The sequence below is a fragment of the Pundamilia nyererei genome, unplaced genomic scaffold, assembly GCF_000239375.1.
Source record: "Pundamilia nyererei isolate P.nyererei 1_Seehausen unplaced genomic scaffold, PunNye1.0 scaffold00210, whole genome shotgun sequence".
NCBI classification, from domain to species: Eukaryota; Metazoa; Chordata; class Actinopteri; order Cichliformes; family Cichlidae; genus Pundamilia; species Pundamilia nyererei.
Genome location: NW_005187611.1, coordinates 745,615 through 768,120, shown reverse-complemented (window position 1 = coordinate 768,120; position 22,506 = coordinate 745,615). Strand labels below are relative to the sequence as shown.

Below are 22,506 nucleotides of genomic sequence, written 5' to 3'. Positions count from 1 at the left end.
AGTAAGGGACTGTCAGTCAATAATATCAGACTTTAAAGCTGTATAACAGAGACAAAACAATAAACTATCAAAATACTAAATAAAAAAAACAGGTTATATTCCGGAAGCAACGTTTCGTTCAGAGTAATGTGTTGTTAAGCGTTGGTTTTTAGTTCCAAACTACCCCCCCCCCCCCTCCCCACGGAGACTAGCGGGACACAACAGCTGCCTTTTGATTATATATACACACACACTTTTTATCGGTTTTTCCTTTTCATTTGTTTTTCCTAGAAAAAAAGATACTATCCATTTTCCACTCGAGGTGTCCCTCAGCGCCAGGTTGGTTCTCTAATCCAGAACTTTACAGAGTCTCCAGACAGAATCAAACAGAGAACAAGCTGCGACAGTCCTTCCAGCTCTGTGTGACGCTTTCCTTCTATCTGTAAACGGTGTAAAAACCATTACAAGGACATCCCAGTCATACTCCTCTTCTGCCTGGTGCTGATTCAGTCCGTCAGGCTATTGGTAGACGGCAGGTTCATCAGTCCAACCAATCAGCTGACTCTTTCGCTGACAGCAGTCCGTGACTCTACGGTTTCTTCTCGGCTGGGACAGGGAACAGCAGATTGCGGGACGATGTCTCTGAGCTCCCTACCCTCACCTGCTGCCTCTGGCTCTGCCCGGAGCCTAGCCCTACCATCTGCCCCAGGCACGTGACCAGCCCCAGATACTCCAGGAGGTCCAGGAGGCATGGAGCTGGGAGGCCTCGACGTGCTGTTTGATCCTCTGTCTCCTCCTAAAACCTCTCTGCTTTCGGATGGCATGGCTGGCTCCCCTCTCCCCTCTGTCCTAACCCCTTCCACGCTGACGTCTCGGCTCGGGATCAGGCTCCCTCTGCCAGGCCTTGTGGTGCTCAGGTCTTGTGGCTGTTCGCTCTGGTTTTGCTGAGCAGGGACGAGGTTGGTCCTGGTTAGGCTGGAAGATGGTCGGCTGGATGAGAGGTGCTGCACGTTTGGCCTGGTAAGCTGAGAGTGTGGCTGGGAGCGCAGCTGTGGTTGGATCCGCTGAAAGTGTGGTTGTGCTTGGGACTGGGGTTGGGACTGGGGCGGCCTAGGCTGGGAGAGAGATTGACTGGATTGTGGTCTGTATTGAGTCTGGAGTTGATGTTGTGATGGGGGCCTTGTCTGTGGTTGCACTTGGTGTCTGGGTTGCAGGTGAGGTTGAGGTTGGGCTGAAGTTCTAGACTGGGCTTGTGGCTGCATTTGGGTTTGAGGTCTGGGCTGGGATTGAGGCTGCATTTGGGCTAGGGTCCTGGACTGGGATTGAGGCTGCATTTGACCTTGGTTTCTGGACTGAGGTTGAGGATGAGTTTGGGTTGGGGTCCTAGCGTGGAGTGTCGACGGCATTTGGGATGGGGTCCTGGATTGGGGTGCTGATTGTGATTGGGCTGGAGTCCTGGATAGGGGTTGCAACTGGACTGGGGTTCTGGATTGGGTTTGAGGCTGCGTTTGGCCCGAGGTTCTGGGCTGCAACTGAGACTGAGGTTGGGCTGGAGGCCTGGATTGGGACTGACTCTGAGCTTGAGTTGGGGTCCTGGCCTGGGATTGAATTTGAGGCTGAAGTGACTGTCGGGGCTGGGGCTGAGATTGCTGTTTGAGCTGGGTTTGGAGTTGAGATGGGTGCCTTGACTGGGTTTGAGGTTGGGGTGCTGTGGGGGATGTAGTTTGTGGATGTGGATGCCTTGTTTGGTGCGGATGGATGTGCAGGATGGAGGGGCACTGAGGAGGATGTGACTGAGGTTGCGTATGCTGACTCTGAAGCTGGGTTCGGTGTTGGGTTGAGGAATGAACAGGTTGTGAGGGAACTTTCTGGTTGGCAGCCTGAGGCTGACTGTGGGTTTGGGATGGGGGCTGTTGGGGGCGTGGTTGTGTCAGGCCGTGTCGGGTAGGAGAGGACTGGGGTGCTGGGTAACGACTCTGGGCTTGGGACTCATGGGGAAACTGGGGCTGGTAGCGTGGTTGCAGGGTAGGATGTCGAGGTTCGGGCAGGGACTGTGGTGCAGACTTGGACTGCGGTCTGGGAAGAGCTTGCTGGGTGTGCTGCGACTGTTGGGAGGTGAGCTGAGGCACAGTCTGAGGCTCAATGTCAGGCTTGGACTGGCTAGAAGGTGCTGGGTGTCCAGAGGGTGGAGGAGGAGGAGAAGGTTCATCCAATGTTGAGACAGTGGATTGTTGGTGGCGATGCTGATGATGGTGGTGGTGGTGATGGTGGTGCTTGTGAGGTGTTCGCTCCTTCCTTTTGTGGCTTTTTGACGGACTAGTGCTACTGCTGCTACTGCTACCCCTTCCACCCAATCCCCCCTCTCCTCCCTTATCGCTTACATCTTCACCTACTTCTTCCCCTTTGGTTACACCATCACCTGTTGCCTCTCCTGATTTGTCCTTGTGCTTCCGCCCTTTATGTGTCTTGTGTCCATGTGGTTGGCTGTCATCTGAAGCAGAAGGCTGCTTCTGTGATTGTGACTGGCTCTGCTCAGAGGGGGCGGGCTCAGGCTCTGAGCTTGGACCTCCTGCCATTGTACTGCTCTCCTCCTCGGCCGCTGTTGACTTTCCAGTCTCTGTTGTTGTAGCCATTGGAGTCTGCACACTCTCCCTTTCCTCCACTGTCTCTCTCGTTTTACGTTTTTTGATTGGCAGAGCTGTTTCCTGGACAACAGGTTTGGTGGAAGACTCCTTAGCTGCTCTCCGTTTGGCCTCAGCAGCCAAGATGGCAGCTGCAGCGTAACTTCCTGCTGTTGAGCTACCAGAGGCTGATGCAGCGGAGGTGGATGCTGTGGCGACTGATGCTGCTGTGGAGGCTGACGCTGGTTTCCTGCCCCGTTTCTTGGGGGCAGTCTGTGGTGGAGGCGGAAGTTCTTGTTCTGATTTCCTCTTTCTGCCAGGGCGGGACTTGGTCACCAAGGCAGGAGACACCACCTGCAGGGGAATTGCCAGATCAACAGGAAAAACCTGCATTAGCATTGTTGCGGGAATTATAAAAACATATTTAAGATTTTAAAGCACTGACTAGACTGCTTCCTGGATGCCTCCTAGGTGAGTTGTTTTGGAAATATCCAAATAGTAGGGACTCCAGGGTAGGCAATAAACATGCTGGAGAGATCATGTCACTCAGCTAGCTTTGGAACACCTTGGTGTCCCCCTTGAAGAGCTGGCTGAGGAGAGAGAGATCTAGGCATATCTGTTTAGACTGCTTCCACCAAGATCCAGGTCCAAATAAAAAGCAGATAATAGATGGATGAAAACACTAACCATACTTACTGCAACCACATACTACAGTCTATCTACTTTACTCATCATTTACCTCTGTTTGTGAGGATCTTCTCCAGGTAGAGCCTTAAGTTTCGAACCATGAAAATCATAAACACTAGTGCACAGCCAAGTCCTCAGTATCCACTCTCAAGACATTCTTGGCAGGACTACTGCCAGTCAAGATAAGTTTTTTATTTTAAACTCCTAATGAAAGTCTTTTCTACCTTCCAGATGATTTGTGGATCTCTTGTGTTGATCAATTGCTTAAGACCTTATTTCAGTGTATGTTAGCTGTTTTGCCCATCTTCAGGACACAACTCTACGAAGGTAAACAAAGTCTTCCATGAATTCCCTTCCCATTCTTTTCACTGGGATATTCAGAAGGTCTTTGTAAAGATGGAACTGGAGACACACACAGGATCCTTAGCCATGTCTCTAACTTTGCTACAAATGAGGATTTACAATCTTTCATTTCCTGTAACATGATTTAACTATCTCTAAATAGTTATTTGCAGGCTAAAGTTGATCAAGGTAAAACCTTGGGTTGCCTTTATTTGCTGTCACGCACAAAATGAAGAAAAAAATACAAGCTGCCACCAGCACTACCCCTCAGATTCCAAGTAGATACACCTATGGTCTCAATTTGAAAATCCTATATTATTTCCATCTTGAATTATTGAACTCACAAGATTTTAAGAACACTTGACCTTGACCTTGAAGTCAAGATCACTGAGATTTGAACTTGTCCAATGTACAGGCAGCTATGGTATCAATTTCAAAATCCCATGTTGCCTTGTTCTCGAGTTATCACACTCACAAACTTTGGTGTTCATGCTGCCCACCCGCCCGGCAAAATGACGGCAGTACTAGGGCTGCCACGATTAGTCGACTAGTCACGATTACGTCGACTATCAAAATCGTCGACGCGTCGTTTGAAGCTTTGTAAGATCACAAAAGATGCAGGAATAAGTAGTAGGATTTAAGAGTGTAATAACGGACTGAAACAGGAGATGGCAGCACTGCATGTACAAGGATGCCAGCTGCCGTTAAACCCAGCTCAGTTTCCAACAATGGCGGCAGCTAGTTAGTTTTAATATTACTCTTATTATTCTTTATGGGTCACAAAATAAACGGTTAACATATTTTCAGGCGAGAATGTAGCTGTGTAAACCTCAAATATCTGCTCAGTTTATCAGGACACCACATACTTTCAAAAGCGCTCCGACGTTTTCGGAGGCGTCTGTTACCCACCAGCTTGATAGCTAGCCGGGGGCTAGGCTCACTAGAGCCCGTCAGAACACCGGACTCCCAGCAAATCGTTTTCAAACCCACCGCCGTCTTTCGCTACTCAGGTTAAACATGATATATAAGTCACTTAGATAACTTAAAAATGTTATTGTTTGGCTTTTTTCAGTATTTTATTAGTTCCTGAGTAAATCGGTTTGGCTGAGATTAAAGTTATAGTTTTTACACAGCTGAATAAACGTCAAGCAGACAACTGATTATCAGAAGTGTGAGATGCTGGAGAATTTACTCTGGTGTCCCGTTATATTTTAGATAGCAAGGAGTTTATTAAACTCCACTGAAACAATCTGCAAATTTCATTAAAATTTAATAAACTATCATCTTGTATTTATTTTTAGTTAGCACAGACCTTAAAGACTTAAAGCTGTAAGCTAATGATAGTTATATAAGAGCAGATGCATGCTGGTGCAATAAACTGTACGTTTTACGTCCAATGGATGATGATCTGATTAGTCAACTAATCGCAAAAATAATCGGTGACTAGTCGACTATCAAAATAATCGTTTGTGGCAGCCCTAGGCAGTACCCATCAGCCTTTCACAGCTGAGGGGTAAAAATTACAGGACGCCTCAACTATCCTTGAAGGTAGTGAGCCAGAATGGCAGGACAGCATGACCCAATGTTACTGGTTGGGAGTTGGGTCTTCAGTCTTTCCTGTCTTGCCTGATATAGGATGCTCTTTACATTACACCTGTAGGTCAAAGGGGGACCAGTTTGACTCTCAAGAGCTGCTTTGAAGGTTACTGAAAAACACAAGTTAATCAACCTCAACAAAGTGGTGATTCATTGGATGACGTTATGGTGTAGAGGTGTGATCATTTTAATCAAAATATCTTTAAATGATTATGTTTATACGTGTGAACATCAGTTTTGGAGAGATGCATATTTTCTCCTTGAAGCATATTTCTGTTAGCTTTCCTGGACAGAAGAAATGAGGAAAGTTGCTTAGGAAATGCATGTTTGAGTTATTCAGCTTACTGCGACAATCTCAACACTGTGCTTCTCGAAAATGTACGAACGACTAAACGACAGAGCAACCATACCTTTGAGGTGGTGGTCGTGGTGCCAGTGGAGGTCTCTGCTTTGCCGAAGGGCATCTTGACCAGCAGTTTGCCCGGAGTTTTCTCAACCACACGTTTCATTGCCACTCCTTCTGTAGCCTGCCTCATCTTCCCACTGCCTACAAAAACACAAATAGATACACAATTACAGAAAAAATAAATACTCAAATAGAAATACTCAGGAACAGCTTTCCAGTATAACTTCTAGAATCACATCTTTTAGTACCTTTGGGCCTCCCACGACCACGCCCCGATGGTTTCACCACCTTTGGTTTCTTGGGTGGGCGCTTCTCACGGCGGGAGGGGCTCCCACGCCCAGTAACAGTAAAGTCAAAATCATTAGGGTCGGTTGTTGTGTCACCAACCTTTTGGAAGTAGGCAATAAGCTCCACCTTGGAACGAAACGCTTTCCCCTCCGAGCTAAACAGCAAAAAAAAAAAAAAAAAAGCAAAAAAAAAAAGCATCACAAATGTTCATTTGGGGGTTTTACTCCTCTACATCCTGGAAAACGAGCACACTGTCAGGGTGGCTCAGGGCATGGCTTACTTGATTAGGTAGACATCAAACTTCCCAGCAGAGCGTCCAGACTTTCTCTGTTTCAGTTTGCGGGTCCAGCCTTCGGGCAGAGATGGGTCATCATACAGCGGCCCTCGGTCCCGAATGATGGAGCGCCGCTGCCTGGAAGATCCGGCAGACTCGCTACCACCTGCAGACTCTGACCCTGGCTCTGAGGGACCGGCCACTGGCTCTGACATCTGCAAGGAAAAGGTGAGCAAAAACTTGTCCTTCATCCTGAGCAAAATGTGTCATGATGTTCAGCAGGTGATGAAATTTGTCCCTCCACGATTCCACTGTTTCTACTAACTTCTAATGCAGTCTTTACCTGGGTCTGTTGCTCCAACCCTGTCTGTGGCTGCTGTGCTGTTGAGGTTGAAGCTGAGGCCATGGTCTCCGTCCCCCGCTCAGCATGACGACGTTCCCTGCGGGGTTTCTTGGTCTTGGACCTGTCTTTTTCCTTCCTTGGAGGCTGGGGTTCAATAGGTCCTTCATCACCTTCTTGCCCCTCCTCCCTGCACAAAAAAGAGAGAAAATCATACTGTTGACATTATGACCACAACCTGTTAACTGCAAGAATCCAAATAACTTTATAAATATAAGTTCATCCACATAGAACACTTTCAGATCAGTGTTTGACTGAATCAGTAAGAACACGTTAGGCTTCCTTTAGCTTCACTCTAGGGCTGCCACAAACGATTATTTTGATAGTCGACTAGTCACCGATTATTTTTGCAATTAGTCGACTAATCAGATAATGCATCCATTGGACGTAAAACGTACAGCTTATTGCACCAGCAGCATCTGTCAGTTCACTGTTCTTGCCGGCTCTAGTGAGCCTTGAACCCTGGCTAGCTATCGAGCTGGTGGGTAATAGACGTCTCCGAAAACATTGGAGCACTTTTGCAAATATGTGATGTCTTGATAAACTAAGTAGCTGCCGCCATTGTTGGAAACTGGAATTGACTGGGCCGCGCTATGAATTTTGGGATAGGTTGGGCCACGATGGATACACCCGACCCATCCTTCAAATCTGGGGAAATGAAGAATGCATTTTTTGGCCGCGTTTGGGGGAGTCTTCGAATTTGGACAGGCGTGCCACGTCCCTGTAACGTAATTGACCTACAAATGCAGCCTCCGAAGGATGCGGCCGCTAAATTTGGACACAGCTATGAAACCCGGACACTACTTCTTCTTCTTTGGCGTTTAACGGCAGCTGGCATCCCTGGACATGCAGTGCTGTTCTTCTGTTTCAGTCCGTTATCTTACTATTTATTCCTGCGTCTTTCGAAATCTTACAAAGCTTCAAACGACGCATCGACTATTAAATTAGTCGTTGACAATTTTAATAGTCGACGTAATCGTGACTAGTCAACTAATCGTGGCAGCCCTACTTCACTCCCATCAAATGTTTGCAGAACATTTAACTCCAAAGACCCTTCAGACCTGATATTTGAGTTTGAACCATGTAAAAGCTGCATGAAGGCAAATTACGTGCCATTTTTCTAACCGCCAATACAAAGCTCTGACAGACTTCATAAAATTTAAAGCAGGACCTTCTTGAAGTAGATCACTGTCAGTGATTCTCACTGTATTACGTTCTTTGCATAAATGGTTAACAAGACCTGACCCTGGACCATTAATAAGCTGTTGCAATTTTGGCTGAGCAAAAAGTAGTTAAATAAGAAGTGTTATGTGTTTGCCACATCCATGGAGGACAGGTTGTGGTGATTGATTTAGGAATAAATTCTGATTAATTCCAGCAAATTATGTATGTCAGGGCATCTGTCCACAGACTGTTCCTTAAAAGAAAATGGGTCAAGATACAACACGACACCCTAAAACTCACAAGTCATTCCACCTAATAATGTTCAATGAAGACTAAAGATAATGGTTTAACAATGTCCAACATAAATGTTGTGAGAAGGCCTGTAGCAAGGAAACCAAGCAGCAATCACCGAGGCTAAAAATGAAGTGCCAAAACCTCCACTTCCTCTAATGGCCAATTGAGGCTGATTCTAAAAGTGAGACAATCTTCATAGACTCTAATGTTAAAAAGCTTTGGCTTCAGTGGATATCTTTACCAGCAGCACCCGCTAATCCAAATATTGTCACTACTTGCTATACACACACTATAGCTGCCACACTATAGCTGCCAAAATGCTAACGCTTCATTTAATGCCTTTAAATGAAGAACCTGAAACCAATGGGTAGCAAGGTGACTACGTCCATCTTCTATGTACGGTTTGTGAAATCTTACTTATATAGTACCTTGCCTGACCTTTACTCCTAGTTCTGATTGTGTAGCACTTTGTAGACGTCCCTGTGCAGCACTTATCTTGCAGACAGCTACAAATGCTCTCTAATGCCTTTATTTGGCTATTGGTGATTTGGTCTTCTATTTGCTAAAGCTAAAGCTGGTGAGACGCTGTGACTCCCTCTCCATAATCCTTTGTCTGTTTGCTAAATCTGACTGGTGTTTGTAGATTACAAAAGCAAGCATGCGATCGCCTAAATGTTAATATAGAGTCCAACATCTGTGACACATGTCATGGTGGCTACTTCCATCAATCACTGAAAAGGAAAAAGTGGGCACCCAACATTATACATTATAACATTTTTATTACTTTTAAGACTTATTCTGTATTTATGCAGAATAAAGCAAATTCTAAAGGATTTACAAACTTTTTCCTGCAACTGTATGTAGTGAATGTTGGGATATTACACTATAAACCATGTATGTGATTGATTGGATCAATATCAGATTTCGGACCTTTCCAGAAATAAAGCCCATGTTAACAGTGGAGCTAAATGGGGTACAGACCTTTTTTTTGGTGATGGATGGATGGTAAAACTCCCTGCCTTTGTGTGTGGACCTCATAGTGAGTTTATCAGCTCAAGCAGCCTGGTGCTCTTATCCGGTCTTTAAGTCGGACGTCATTAGCCGTGCCTGGTCCCAAACTACGCTGTAGGTCCCAAAGTCAAACGAACACTGCGGCATCACTGAGAGTCGAAAAAGTGTCTAAATATGTCCACCTGTAATAAAATGATCAGTGTGGCTGCTCTACCAGGTGTAACAATTAAGTTTAACATCCAGGCATCCATGAAAATTTTTTTATAAAATTTAACGGAGTTAGAAGTTAGCAGGGAGTAAGCTCGCTAGTTTCCATCTAAATACAATACAGCATGTTGTGACTGAGGGATTTCTGAAACAAATTAAGACGTACAGCTCTGCTATCACTTCCGACATAAATGAAGACAGAAAACTAAACAGCAGTGATGTTTATAGGGTTACTGAAGTTGGACTAGCTGGGATAAAATGGCGTGCTACGTGATCACTAGCAACAAAGCTATTTTAGCATAATATAAACAGTGAAGCTGGAGGACAAAAACTAACTTTTTCACTCGATTAAAGTTAACGTGAGGGTTCCTGATGGTCAGGGACAAATGCAATTAAGATAACCTGTATTAGTCCCACACGTGGGAAATTTGTTATTGTAATCGCATGGCAGGATGCTATAAACGGACCAAACTTCAGTCAGAAGAACAACTGAGATAATCCATCCACAATACGAGGTTAGTCATTAATATACTGCTGCATGGGCTGGGCTGTAGATACATCTTACACAAAACTGAGGTGTGTTAAAAACTGAGCTTTAAAATAATAAGGATAATAGAAACCAAGAGAGGCCGACAGTGATCACTGACTGTTTTTAGGGGCTTGTAGATTAAATAGAACAAAATGCAAAGCATTAAAACCTGTTAAAAACACAACAGCCTTATTAAACACAGAGTGGTTTGGGCCCGGAAGCAGGACTCATCACGTCATCACTTAAAGACAGGATTGTGAAGCAATTGCAGGAAGTGCTGAGTTACAGTGACTGACTACCCCTGAACGCACCAACAGGAAGTCTTCAACTCACGCTATGGTTCGTCTTTAAGTTACTGTAGGTCACTGTGGTGTTTTTTACCCACTGCAGCAGCTTTGTAACAAAAAGAGATACACATCTAATGTTAGATTAGATAAGCATGAGCGGTGCATTTCCCCCTGATGCTTCTTGAACTTAACAAGTTTCGATGTAGTTTGTGTCCTTTGCTCAGCTGAATACAACTACTTTATCTAAGAAAGCTTTGGATCAGCTGCTCAGTGCAGATTAATCAGTTTTTCATTCCCTCAGTACACCAAATTAGTTTTTAAAGTTATATGAAACTGTGATGGTTTTTATCTTGCTTTGACCGACCATCTTTATTTGGTGCAAAAACGATGTTGAATTTCCTGTTTTTCTAACGGGGAGCAGAGGCTGTTTCTCATCATAAGTCTGACAGCTGGAACAAGATTAACCTTACTAAATAAACTCTGACAGAAACCAGAAGACACCAAAATCAGAGTCACTGGTGGAACTGACAGCAGAGGATAGATAGCTCTCTTCTGATTAAAAGACTAATCAGAATTTCTCATTAATATTTATGTGTTAAATGATTATTTCAGCAGCATGAGGGCTGAAGACGACTCGGACCGGTGTTTACTTCACATTTCCAGTTAAATGTCACATTGAGACTGAAAATGTCAGACCCAACAGAATGCCTGTGTTTTCTTAAACTTTAAATCAGTCATTTAAAAACTTCAGTTCATAAAATGAATAAACATTGCTTCTGAATGCATGAAAACAAAAGCTCTGAGGTGGTTTTGAAACATTGAAATCTGTAATAGAAAATTCTTGTCTTAAATTGGCTGCATTCACGAGCACTTCCTCTTTTTCATATTCTCCTTCTCTTCTGCTTTAACCTGACACATGTGTACAGATGGGTGCAATTGTTCTGTTTCTGAATGTTAATTGCTGGAACGAGATAAATCTGTGTAACACCAACTACTTTGTCTTTGCTGGCTATAAAATAAAACCTGCATGTTATAAAAACAGATTTATATATAAATAAAATATTAAAGTATCTGTGTGTTGTGTTTGGGTGCATTAGACATTCAGATTTCAATCACATTTATGTACAAGCTTATCTGATTCATTATCTGCAGCACACCCAAACTTATAGTTCACAAAGTCTATACATTCATGTGTTAACTTATGAGGAGACGGATGTAAACTATATATGCCGTATTTTCCGCACAATAAGGCACACTTAAAATCCTTTAATTTTCTTAAAAATCCACAGTGCGCCTGATAATCCGGTGCGCCTTATATATGAATTCTGGTTGTGCTTACTGACCTCCAATCGATTTTATGTGGTACACGGCGCTCAAAAATCTGTCAAAAAATGTTTTAGTACCACTTTGCTAAGCTATGAAGCCGCACCGCTTGATGGATTGTTGGATCAGGTAGTCAGGAGCTTCGCGGAGTAATCTGGGTCCAAAAACTCCGTCTGCTTCAGGTCCCAAAGTCAAACGAACACTGCAGCGTCACAGAGTTAAAACTGTCTAAATTCTTTCATCTTTAATGAAATGATCAGTGTTGCTGCTTTACCAGGTGTAACAATTAAGTTTAACATCCAGGCATCCGTGAAAACAGAATTTATTAAATTTAACGGAGTTAGAAGTTAGCAGGAAGTTAGCTCGCTAGTTTCCACCTAAAAATGATATAGCATGTTCTGACTGAGAGATTTCTGAAAGAATTAAGATGTTCAGCTCTGCTACCACTTTCAGCATAAATGAAGACAGAAAACTAAACAGCAGTGACGTTTGTAGGGTTACTGAAGTTGGGCTAGCTGGGATAAAATGATGTGCAATAATGACGTGGGATATAGCGACACAGCTATGTTAGCATAATATAAACAGTGAAGCTGGAGGACAAAACCTAACTTTTTCCCACTTGATAAAAGTTAACGTGAGGGTTCCTGATGGTTAGGAACAAATGCAATCCCAAGGCAGGATGCTATAAACGGACCAAACTTCAGTCAGGAGAACAACTGAGATAATCCATCCACAATATTAGTCATTAATATACTGCAACAACATGGGAATAAAGCAGCTGCAAGAGAATTCAACATTAATGAATCAATGGTACGGAAGTGGAGGAAGCAAGAAGAATGAGTTGAGTCAAGTTTGACTTCTCATACTGTTTAGTTACACTTAATGCGCTTTATAATCCGGTGCGCCTTATGGTCCGAAAAAATATAGTAAGGATTTGCTGGAGAGAGGAACAAAGCACAGGAAGCACAGGTAGGTAAACAACAGAACACCATCCAAAAAGGCCAAGCCAAGAAAATCCCAAAATACTGAAAGTCAAGTGAGTAAAAGTCCAACAAATATCCACAAAGAGGAGCATGAGGAAGAAAGACACAGACAATCTGACAAAGGGGAGGTCAACCTCAGTGTGTAGAATACAATACAACTGAGCAACAAACAGGTGAAACTACCAGGTGAAGGCAAGTAGAAAGGAGGGAAAACAGCAAAAGTGGGAAGGAAGCCGATGAGACACCTGGGAAAAATTGACCCTTCAATATAAAACAGGAAGTAACAACATGAGCACTCACAGAGCTTAACTCTATTAAAAGGGTGTTGTACAGCTCTTACTATCCCCTTTCATATGATATATTACTCGATATGGTTTCTTTAATTTTTTTTCCAAGGTAAACTTTGACCTGGGTCAAATACTTAGCCTAGGTACTAGGTACTCATGTTCCCCAACGCCTAGTATACTGTTGTGAAGTTTGAAGACAATCCATAAAAAAATTGAGGGTAAAATAAAGTTTTTACCCAGGCCTTGACCTGAGGCACACCAAAATAAAATCAGCTCGAGCTGTTATTGATATCTACTGTCACACAAAATTTGAAAATGATATCTTGAAAACTGGATGCTAGACTGCTAACAGACACACAGACAGACAAATGGAACCTATTGCACAGTCCCTCCCTTCAGGGGAAGAAAGATGAACAACAGAAACATGAACACTAAAGACAAACAGCAACAGTGTCTCCCTGGTCAAAAACCATAGGTTGAACAGTTGTGATAGTCACGACACTGCAATAAAGAAGTTAAAGGCATGTGTCTATTTTTAACACTACACTTGACTGACAACTAATTTGGTTAGTAAAGCCACACAGTGACCTCTCATACACAGACCAGTATTATCAACACCTCTTATTTTTTTCATGTAAACAACTTTACATTAAAGGTTGTCAAACCGTCATGTGAAAATTCTGACTCAGTTGCTGCATGGTGAACTTAACATGCGCAGGCTATCACAATGTCAGCATTTTAAAATCGGTTACTGCGTAAGTGGCTAACAGTCACCTCAGTAAGATAAGAGCAAGAGGTCAAACGTTTGATATTGTTATTTGATATAAGGATATAAAATGCACAGTGTTTATAATGGCAACTTTTCTTTTTTAGAACGTCTAGAGAGGTTGAAAAAACACTTTGGTGAAACCTTTGTTTTGGTACTGTTTCAGTGGTCAAATGCTTAGTCCTATTCTGAAAGCAACACAAACTGTAATAGCCGAGATTCAACAACCATGGACATAAATCAGTACATATTAGACCACACAAATCAATAGAAGTCAAAAGTATTTCACAAACTGTTAGGAGACTGTGTTAAAGTATTAACTGGGTAATGAGAGAAGGTGGGGGAGGTACAGGAAGACAATAACAGCAGAAGAAAACTATAAATGAATGGATACCACGAAGACCATGATGAGGCAAGAGTAATCTTAAAACTAATCTTTTTTGGTCTTCCTGTCATTCTACCACTTCCTTTCCTCTGCTTCTTCCTTTGTCTCACCAACCACCTGCATGTCTTCTTTCACATCAATAACCCTCTTGTTTGGCCTTCCTCATCTCCTCGTTTGCCTTATAGCTCCTCCACAGCATCCAACTCCCATTAATTCTCAATCACACTTTTCTAATTTCCAACAACAAAGAACCTATAAGCACCATCAGAACTTTAATATTTCACATCCTAATGTGTTGAAGCTGGAAGAGTTTCTCCAAAAGCTCAGTTCAGATGTGACAGACAAGTCTGAGCAGCTGACTGATTAGTCTGATCTTCATGGGGCTTCAGGCTGCGATGTAAACACAAAAAACAAAAAGCGCTTTTGGACCAAGTAGTTCTCTAGGTCCCTTTGGGCAATCTGGGAATCCATCTGCTAGTCTGCTGACTTAACCCCTGGAGGCCAATATTTTAGGTCCCCCAGTTTAGCTGGAGGATATCCAAGCCAAGATGTCCTCTTCCATCCAACGGCTATTGTTTACAAACTCAGAAACATAAAAAACTAAATAAAAATAACCTGATAAAAAGTTAAACCGTCATCAGAAAAACCTGTTCTACCCTGTGATTGGTGAATAGCGATGACACTAGGTTTTAAAATCTGATCCCCTTATTCTCCTTAAAGACCATTTTAAATGTATTTATTTGATGTTGAGTCTTTTAAATTTAGTCTTGCATATTTTTTGCAGTGGTTATTATGTCACGTCACTGAACTGCACTAGCCTGCATCTAGGATTACCCCTACTAACTTTATATATGTTGCTAAGACTCACATTTTACTTGAATTACTTGTATAAAAACTAGGGCTGAACGATATATCGCATTTGCGATAATATCGCGACATGATCAAGTGCAATTTTCTAACCGCAAAGGCTGCGATTATACTCTGGACATGTCCAAATTCATGGGCTGCATCCTCCTGAGGCCGCATTTGTAGACCGATTACGTCACAGCGACGCACCGAAGGCTGTCCAAATTACTACCATATCCCAGAATTCATAGCGCGGCCCAGCCAAACTCCAGTTTCCAGCAATGGTGGCCGCTACTAAGTTTTAAAATTACTCATACTAATCTTTCTGGGTCACAAAATAAACTTTTAACATATTTTCAGGCGAGAAAGTAGCTGTGTAAACATCAAATATCTGCTCGGTTTATCAAGATATCCCATATTTGCAAAAGTGCTTCGACGTTTTCAGAGGCGTCTGCTACCCACCAGCTCGACAGCTAGCCGGGAGCTCGAGGGTTACTGATGCGGCCGAGAACGGCACAACTCCCGGCACATCATTTTCAGATCACCGCGGAGTTTCGCTGCTCGGGTTAAACGTAATATATAAGTCACTTAGACAACCTAAAAATGTTATTGTTGGGCTTTTTTCAGTGTTTTGTTTGTTCGTGAGTAAATCGGTTTGGCTGAGATTAAAGTTATTAGATTAGATAAAATAAAACTTTATTAATCCCCCGGGTGGGTTCCTCCTTGGTTTTCACACAGCTGACTAAACGTCAAACAGAAAACTTATTAAACAGAAGTATGAGACAGTCGAGAATTTACACCAGTGTCTGGTTATATTTTAGATAGCAAGAAGCAGACGGCCGAGTTTATTAAACTCCACCGAGACAGCGGTGACGCTAATCAGAACTAGCCTTCTGATTACCGTCCAATTTCACGCCTTTAAAATTTAAAGGCGTGAAATTGGACTGTGTGTGTGTTTATACAATTGCTATTATGTTTGCACTTTATGTGTAATGTTACTGACTGCAGAGATCAGTAAGATGCGTGTATTTTTTATTTATTAGTTTTATTTATTTAATATTCTTTTTTAATTGAATGACTGTCTAGTAGTTCACAGATGTCGAAAAACTGAGTGTGGTAAAGCCACTGATTTTTTTTTATGTATATTTCTGCAATCTGCACATTGCACTGACTTTCATTTTAATGTTTACACCAGGGTTCCTTGTCAGCACTTTATGCTCAGATGTTTGTAAGCTAAAAATAAACTATTGTGTATGTTCAAATATACTGTTGTGATTGAAGAAGTTAAATAAAAATGTCAGTCATCAATTCATGCATCACCTCATGTCATCATAACAGAGGTCTGTCTTCCAGGAAAGAACAGTTTAAAATTAATGTAATATAGTATTGGCCATACTATATGATGTATTGCTTGTCTTTGTTTAATAATACAGAAGACAAAGACCTTAAAAAATAATCGCATCGCAATCGCAATATTGGGGCAAAAAATCGCAATTAGATTATTTTCCATAATCGTTCAGCCCTAATAAAAACATGAATATTTGTTTACATGAACTGTATGCTGAAAACTCTCAAATGTCTTGTTTCTATCCAAACTGTGAAACACTCTGTGATCCTTACAATTAAAATGAGTATCATCATTATTATTCTCAGTAAGGCTGTGGTATTTTTGATAGAAGCTGGAATGAATGTTGGTTAACCTCACTTACATACTGATAAATGAGTCAGCCTGTAGTGAACATAAGTAGACGGATATCAGCTGAACAACAAAAGGTAAAAAAAATAAATAAATAATTTTTATACATATTTTCACTAACCCCTTCAGAGTCTTTTTAGGTTTAAAAAAGTAAAATACATTACCTAACTTAAATATTGCACTTTGTGTTGCACTGGCAGAGACTAGGCATTGGTAACTATCTTTTTCTTAGTCTATGAAAATAGGAAGATGTGAGTTTAATGACAAATTGCACCTAAATTAACAATTGCTCTTGCTGGTTCAAGCCAGTGCTCAGAAATGCTTACAAAGGTAACTCTGATGTACGTCTGAGAGGTTTCTTTTTTCCTTTTAACATTAATAAACACATTCTTAAAATTGGCCAGATGCTTTTAGTTTACTTTACTGTTAATTCTGAACTGACATCAACCAAATAGTTTTAAATTTGGTTTATATTTCCATTTTAACTTCGGTAGACACAAGGCAGACACGGTTAAAAACGTATCATTTTCTGATGCAGAGCAAACCACCAGTGCAGACAGGCCACTGCCTAATGAAAAGGGAAAAAGCATGGGAAAAGCTACCCATCATACGACTTCAGCTAGACCGAGGATGTTCCTTCAGCAGTCAGTTGGTGGGAATAGTTTGTTAATGCTGACATGATGCCAACACTTCAAAACAGCACTATATCTGGACCAGAGGCAACCAGGCTGTTTGAAAGGCAATGGAGGCAAGGTGTATGGAGGTATGTGGAAATGGAGTGTCAACACGTCACATGACACCATGCTGAGTCCAGATAATGCAAATAGGCTAAAATAACAAGAGTCAAAAAAGAACCGGCTGGATGACATATGGCAAAAGCGAAGGCCGAAGTAAAAGCTGACCGGACAAGTCATGGAATGAAAGTCATCACATACAGTGTGGTTTTATCGAGCATTTAGGCTAAATAAGGTCTGGTTTTCAATATCAGTCCATTACTCTAGATTATGTTCTATTTTATTGCTAGAATTTAGAGTCGTTTCATACAGCCAGTGTTTTACCTTTTTTTACGAACAACTAATATCATCCCTTGTCCAACAGTGCGCATATTTTTAAAAAAAGGTAGTATTTCTTCCAAGAATCTAAAGTAGTATTACACAGCTCCTACCTACTGACTTTTCAACAGGCATACGAAACCAGAATCAGCCAGCTCCAAGGACATTCAGAGAAGGGATGGGCGATGTATCGAATATACTCGGTGTATCGCGAGTTTTTTCACGTACAATGGCTAAAATGGCTTTATCGTAAACATCGAGAATAAATTGACATAGAAATATTAAGCTGTCTGCCTGTAATTCAGAGGTTTTTTCTCCCACACGCTGCAAATGCACCATTCGTCCTCCCCTCCCAACCAGAAAGTTTGCTACCCACACTGCACTGAGCATGCTTGTTTATATACTACCAGATAGGGAAAAATATGGCAACAGCGGGATTTTCAGATGAGGAAGGGAACAAGACGCGCTTTCGTTTGGATTTCACAAGGAGATTGTTGAACAAAATGCATCAATTTGCAAAACATGCCCTAAAATTATTGCTGCAAAAGATAGCAGCACCACAAATTTATTTATTGAAAAGTCATCCACTGCAAAATTAAGGATGTTTTACACTGAATGTCAACGTCCCCCCACACGCCAAAGAAAACATTAAATAAACCAGCTGTGATACCTGGTCTTGGTCAGTCGTTTCTATGGTCACTATCTAGACTTTTGTTTCTGTAATTTGAGGTCACCACATTTTTTTATATTACTATTTTTATATTTTACAGTCATTTTTAGATTTACTATCACAGTATTGTCATTGTGAAAAACCTCTGTGTGCAACTGATGGTTAAAAAATGGTTAAAACAAAACATTTCAATTCATTCAGATTTTTTGTATTCAAAGAAGAAAAAAATATTGAATGATCCTTTTGAATGAGTATAGCAGTGCAATTTTAAGCACTATATAGTTAAAAATAACATTTGTTTTTGGAGGCTATTTAAACATATCACGATATATATATTGTATTGTGATATAGCCAAAAAAATATCATATTAGATTTTCCTCATATCACCCAGCCTAATTCAGCGTGTGTGATTTCACTGAGTCTGCTGTCTATCGAGCCAGAACAGCAGACAGGAATCCAAATGTGAACCTGTTGTCTGTTCCTGAACTTGAAGACCACCATCCACCACACGACACCAACCTACCTACAATGTCCTCTATAATGCTCAGGTTGTTGAAAGACACATTCAGAGATGAACTAAATTAACAGAGGAGGAAACTTTATTGGCAAAGAAAGTTATCAAACCCTCAAAGGTGCAAATACTTTCGGATTCATTACCCTTATCACAGACAACTATCCAGCACCCGAGACGAACCTGGGGACTAAAGCTACGTCTACACTAATCCGGTTAAATTTGAAAACGGCATTTTCATCTAAAGACGCTCCATGTCCACACTATCGTTTTCAATTGTTTTCATCCACACTGAAAAGGCTGTTAATGCGCATCCGTGAAACGTAAGATGATTGACTTGCGTCACTTCCATATTTACTTTCCGGCTCTTTGAAAAGTCGCAGCAAAATGCAGAGGAAAAGTGCCCAGTTTTATCTGGAGCTATATGGAGCATGTACAAACTGACATTAACCTTTAATAGAGCTGTCAAAATTAGGAGCAAACAAAATGACTCCTCTACAATGTCGTCCGCCGTCTTAGTTGAATTCTTCACATGACTGCATCATATGACTAAAATGCGTCATCGTTTTCGAAAGCCTCCATCTTGGCAGTCCACACGGCGATGCGAAAACGGCTTTTCAAATTTATCCACTTTGGAGAGCGTCTTCAAAAAGTTCAGTTTCCCTTGACCAAAAACGCCGTCTCGGTGAGAACGACAGGCCAAAACGGAAAGAAACAGATGCATTTTCAAATGAAAACGTATCAGTGTGGACATGGCCTAAAACACACACACACATATATTAATTTCAGTATATTTTGTTGAGATGATATGGTATTAGGAGCAAATTCTAAATTTGAATATTAACAGAAATTTGCTCTTTGTTTAACTGTTACATTGGATTTGATACCAGGTATCATAGCTGAGGAATATCATACTGAAGCTGAATGAAAATACGTTGGAGTTTTTTGGTTTTGCTTTTTTCCTTTTCAGGCTTTAATACTTGTGAAAACATTCATCTGATTTGAAGCAATTTAAAGAACATTATGTGCCTTGTATATGAGAAGCTCTGAACTAAAATCAGTCCCCTACCTCCAAACCTGTGGTTTCCACAGGCCTCCAAATCTGCTGTCAGAGATCACATAACCAATCTTTCTACGTTAACCTGAGCTCCACTCCCGAGAGTCCATATTTATAGAGACATGTCATGACATGTCTCTATAAATATGCTATGAATATGCCATTAAACAGTTTTTTTTTGTTGTTGTTGTTGTTTTTTGTTTTTGCTTTTGAGAAAACTAATACAGTAGTGGTTGGGAATGTTGCATAACTCCTATTAAGACATGAATATTTCCACTGGAACTTCTTCAGGAATCTCTGAGATGGTCAGGTGGGAGGCACCTGGTAAACTGACATGGAGTGACCCACAGGTTGTGTCTGAAATTATCCACTGATTCATTCTTCTTACTCCCTGTATCAAAAGTTGCTCTGGTCATTTTAATTATGCTGTCACAACATGACAGATCAACATTAGCTAGATTAATATATATCCAGGTGTATTTCTGTCATAAATTATATCATACTAGGGCAGGAAAATATGGCCAAAAATATTTATCACGATATATATTTGAAAATTTGCGATAACGATATAACTGACGATACCACAACTTTATTAGTGCAAAAAACCCCATCAATTTATTTTCACCTAAACAAGCAGCATATTAGTTTAGTTCATTAGTTAGTTCCCCCTAGTGTTTGCTGCTTTTGTCATAAGGCGTGCAGCTATTTAAAGCTACGCCGATTGTTTGTTGAGTCAGCGTCTTGTCACCATGCTAGTTACAAACCAATTCTGGTTCATCTGTTTCACTCAACGATCCGCTTTCGCCCTTCTCATTCTCCGCTGCCGCCATGTTTTTTGTACAATGTGCGTATGAAAACAAAGGCACTGCGCATGCGTGTTTTACCCATATTCTATCGTGATATTTCATTTTTTTAACATTGCCTAAAATTGTACTGGTATTACCGTGAAAGGTATAATATGGCCCAGCCCTATATCATACAGCAGTATTTTCCTTAAATTAGTAATTACACCATGAACATCTAACACTGGTTGTTATTTTGAGATACTTCAAGTGCATAAATAGGCTGTATAAAGAATCACTATACATTCACACAGCACTATGAAATGGTGAACTCACCAAATATAGAGAGCTAACAGAAAAGCAGCCTGAAATCAGACAAAATTATCACCTTGTTGCACTTTCACTCTCACATTTGAAAACAGTTGGACACAAAAGACAACAAAAAACATCCAAACATGTGTGCTGACTCAGCAGGGATCATAATAAATGTGAAAAGTTGAGAATACTTATTTTAAAATGCCACAGAATGTCTGATAGTTGAACTGATGTCAAGCATTCATCTGTGTTTTTCATCATAATTCGATGCAGAAAACATCAGACTGCAGGAAGTGAAGTGCATAACCTCAGAATTTCCTGGAGGGCCTTCAGACCCAGGGGTGTGTCCAGAGACAGGGCATGGGGTGGCACTGGCCCCCCTTAAGAGCTCCTTTGAAAACATTAGCTGCAGCTGTAAAATTTAAGATGTAAGTCAAATAAATAACTTAAATCCCTAAAAATCCCTAAACACTGAACACAATTCTTAAGACACACATAGTTTTGGTTGCACTACAGCTGCAACGAGTAAAATGCCATCACTGTAGTGATTCAAGTATTTATCCCGTGACTCATTCATCAAAGTACGCATTCAATATTTTAATACTTTATTTAAGACTTTTTTTTTTTCTCTGCTACTGTGGGTGAACATTCAAGGCTTCGTTGATCCGGGATTTATTTAAAGTTTATCTTGAATGTGAACTTTACTTTCACGCTGGTTCTTTTGTTATGACAGTAATATAAAATCCTACAAAGCCGGTCCACATATATGGATGTCAGTAAATTATTTCATTAGCACAAGTAAGAAATACTCCCAGACTGGCATTTCTCATTATACAACTTTAACAAATGAATTATATTTCTTGCACAGATTGGAAAAGTTCTCATTATGCAAAAACAAACAGATTACATTACTGGACTATAATTACTGAACCAATAATATGTGTATATCGTTTTAATGGGAATGATTTTAATTAGTGTGGATGCTGATTCAGCAAATTAGTCTTTAATTGATTCAAATGGTCTAGCTTTAGTCAGATTGGTGTCATTTGGTGAGTTCAAACTGAATATTCCAATTGGCTGATTCAATTAGAGCCTATTCAAGCCCCGTTTCCTGATTGGTGAATTACAGTTCAACAGGCAGCTGATGTGACCAGAGTAAGCAGAAAGAGCCAGACAACCACAGGCTCTCACTACAGACATCTACAGCCAAGTCCTAAGTAAGATAAAACTTATTCAGAAGTTTGTCAGATTTTCCCAATAAAAATTTTCAAAAATAAAAAACTCCAGTTACTCACAGGAATATTGAACTAAAGCATTAAAGTGTTCAAAAAGAAAGTCACCAGTTAATTACAGAAATTTACCAGGCCACTTTAAATGTGTCTCCAATTACTTTGGAAAATTTAAAAGTATGCATTAATGTGTGCTATTTTCAAAGTAAAAGCTTCCTGGATAGTTTTAGAAAGTTATCAGCATAGTCAAAAATAATTTTAGAAAAAATTCAAAATAAAAGGACACTTGCATGAAACATTCACAAGAAAGAAATTTGTCTGTTCACGGAGAGTGACTTTTTTGTGCTAGCGCAAATATGAGACCAGTGTCTTTCAAAAGTGTCTTTCATATTCTGTGTCCGCAGTATGTATGTTATCCATACAAAACAACACATCAACATGGCAACCAGGACAACAGAGCTTTAAGAGTAGCAGTGACCGTTTTAGCCCCAAACCTAACCACTTCATGTTATATACATA

At 41.0% G+C, this 22,506-nt stretch overlaps 1 protein-coding gene across 1 annotated transcript in view; it reads right to left on the bottom strand.

Moving 5' to 3' along the window:
* Positions 1–233: 233 nt before the first annotated feature.
* Positions 234–22,506, bottom strand: part of mecp2 (methyl CpG binding protein 2) — a 24,798-nt gene continuing 2,525 nt past the window's right edge. The window contains exons 2-6 of the mRNA XM_005747993.1: positions 6,537–6,723; positions 6,200–6,408; positions 5,880–6,073; positions 5,636–5,772; positions 234–2,954 (exon numbers count right to left, since the gene is read on the bottom strand). Of these exons, the coding sequence (XP_005748050.1) occupies positions 534–2,954; positions 5,636–5,772; positions 5,880–6,073; positions 6,200–6,408; positions 6,537–6,723 (3,148 nt within the window). The 3' untranslated portion in view covers positions 234–533. The remainder of the gene's footprint in view (positions 2,955–5,635; positions 5,773–5,879; positions 6,074–6,199; positions 6,409–6,536; positions 6,724–22,506) is intronic.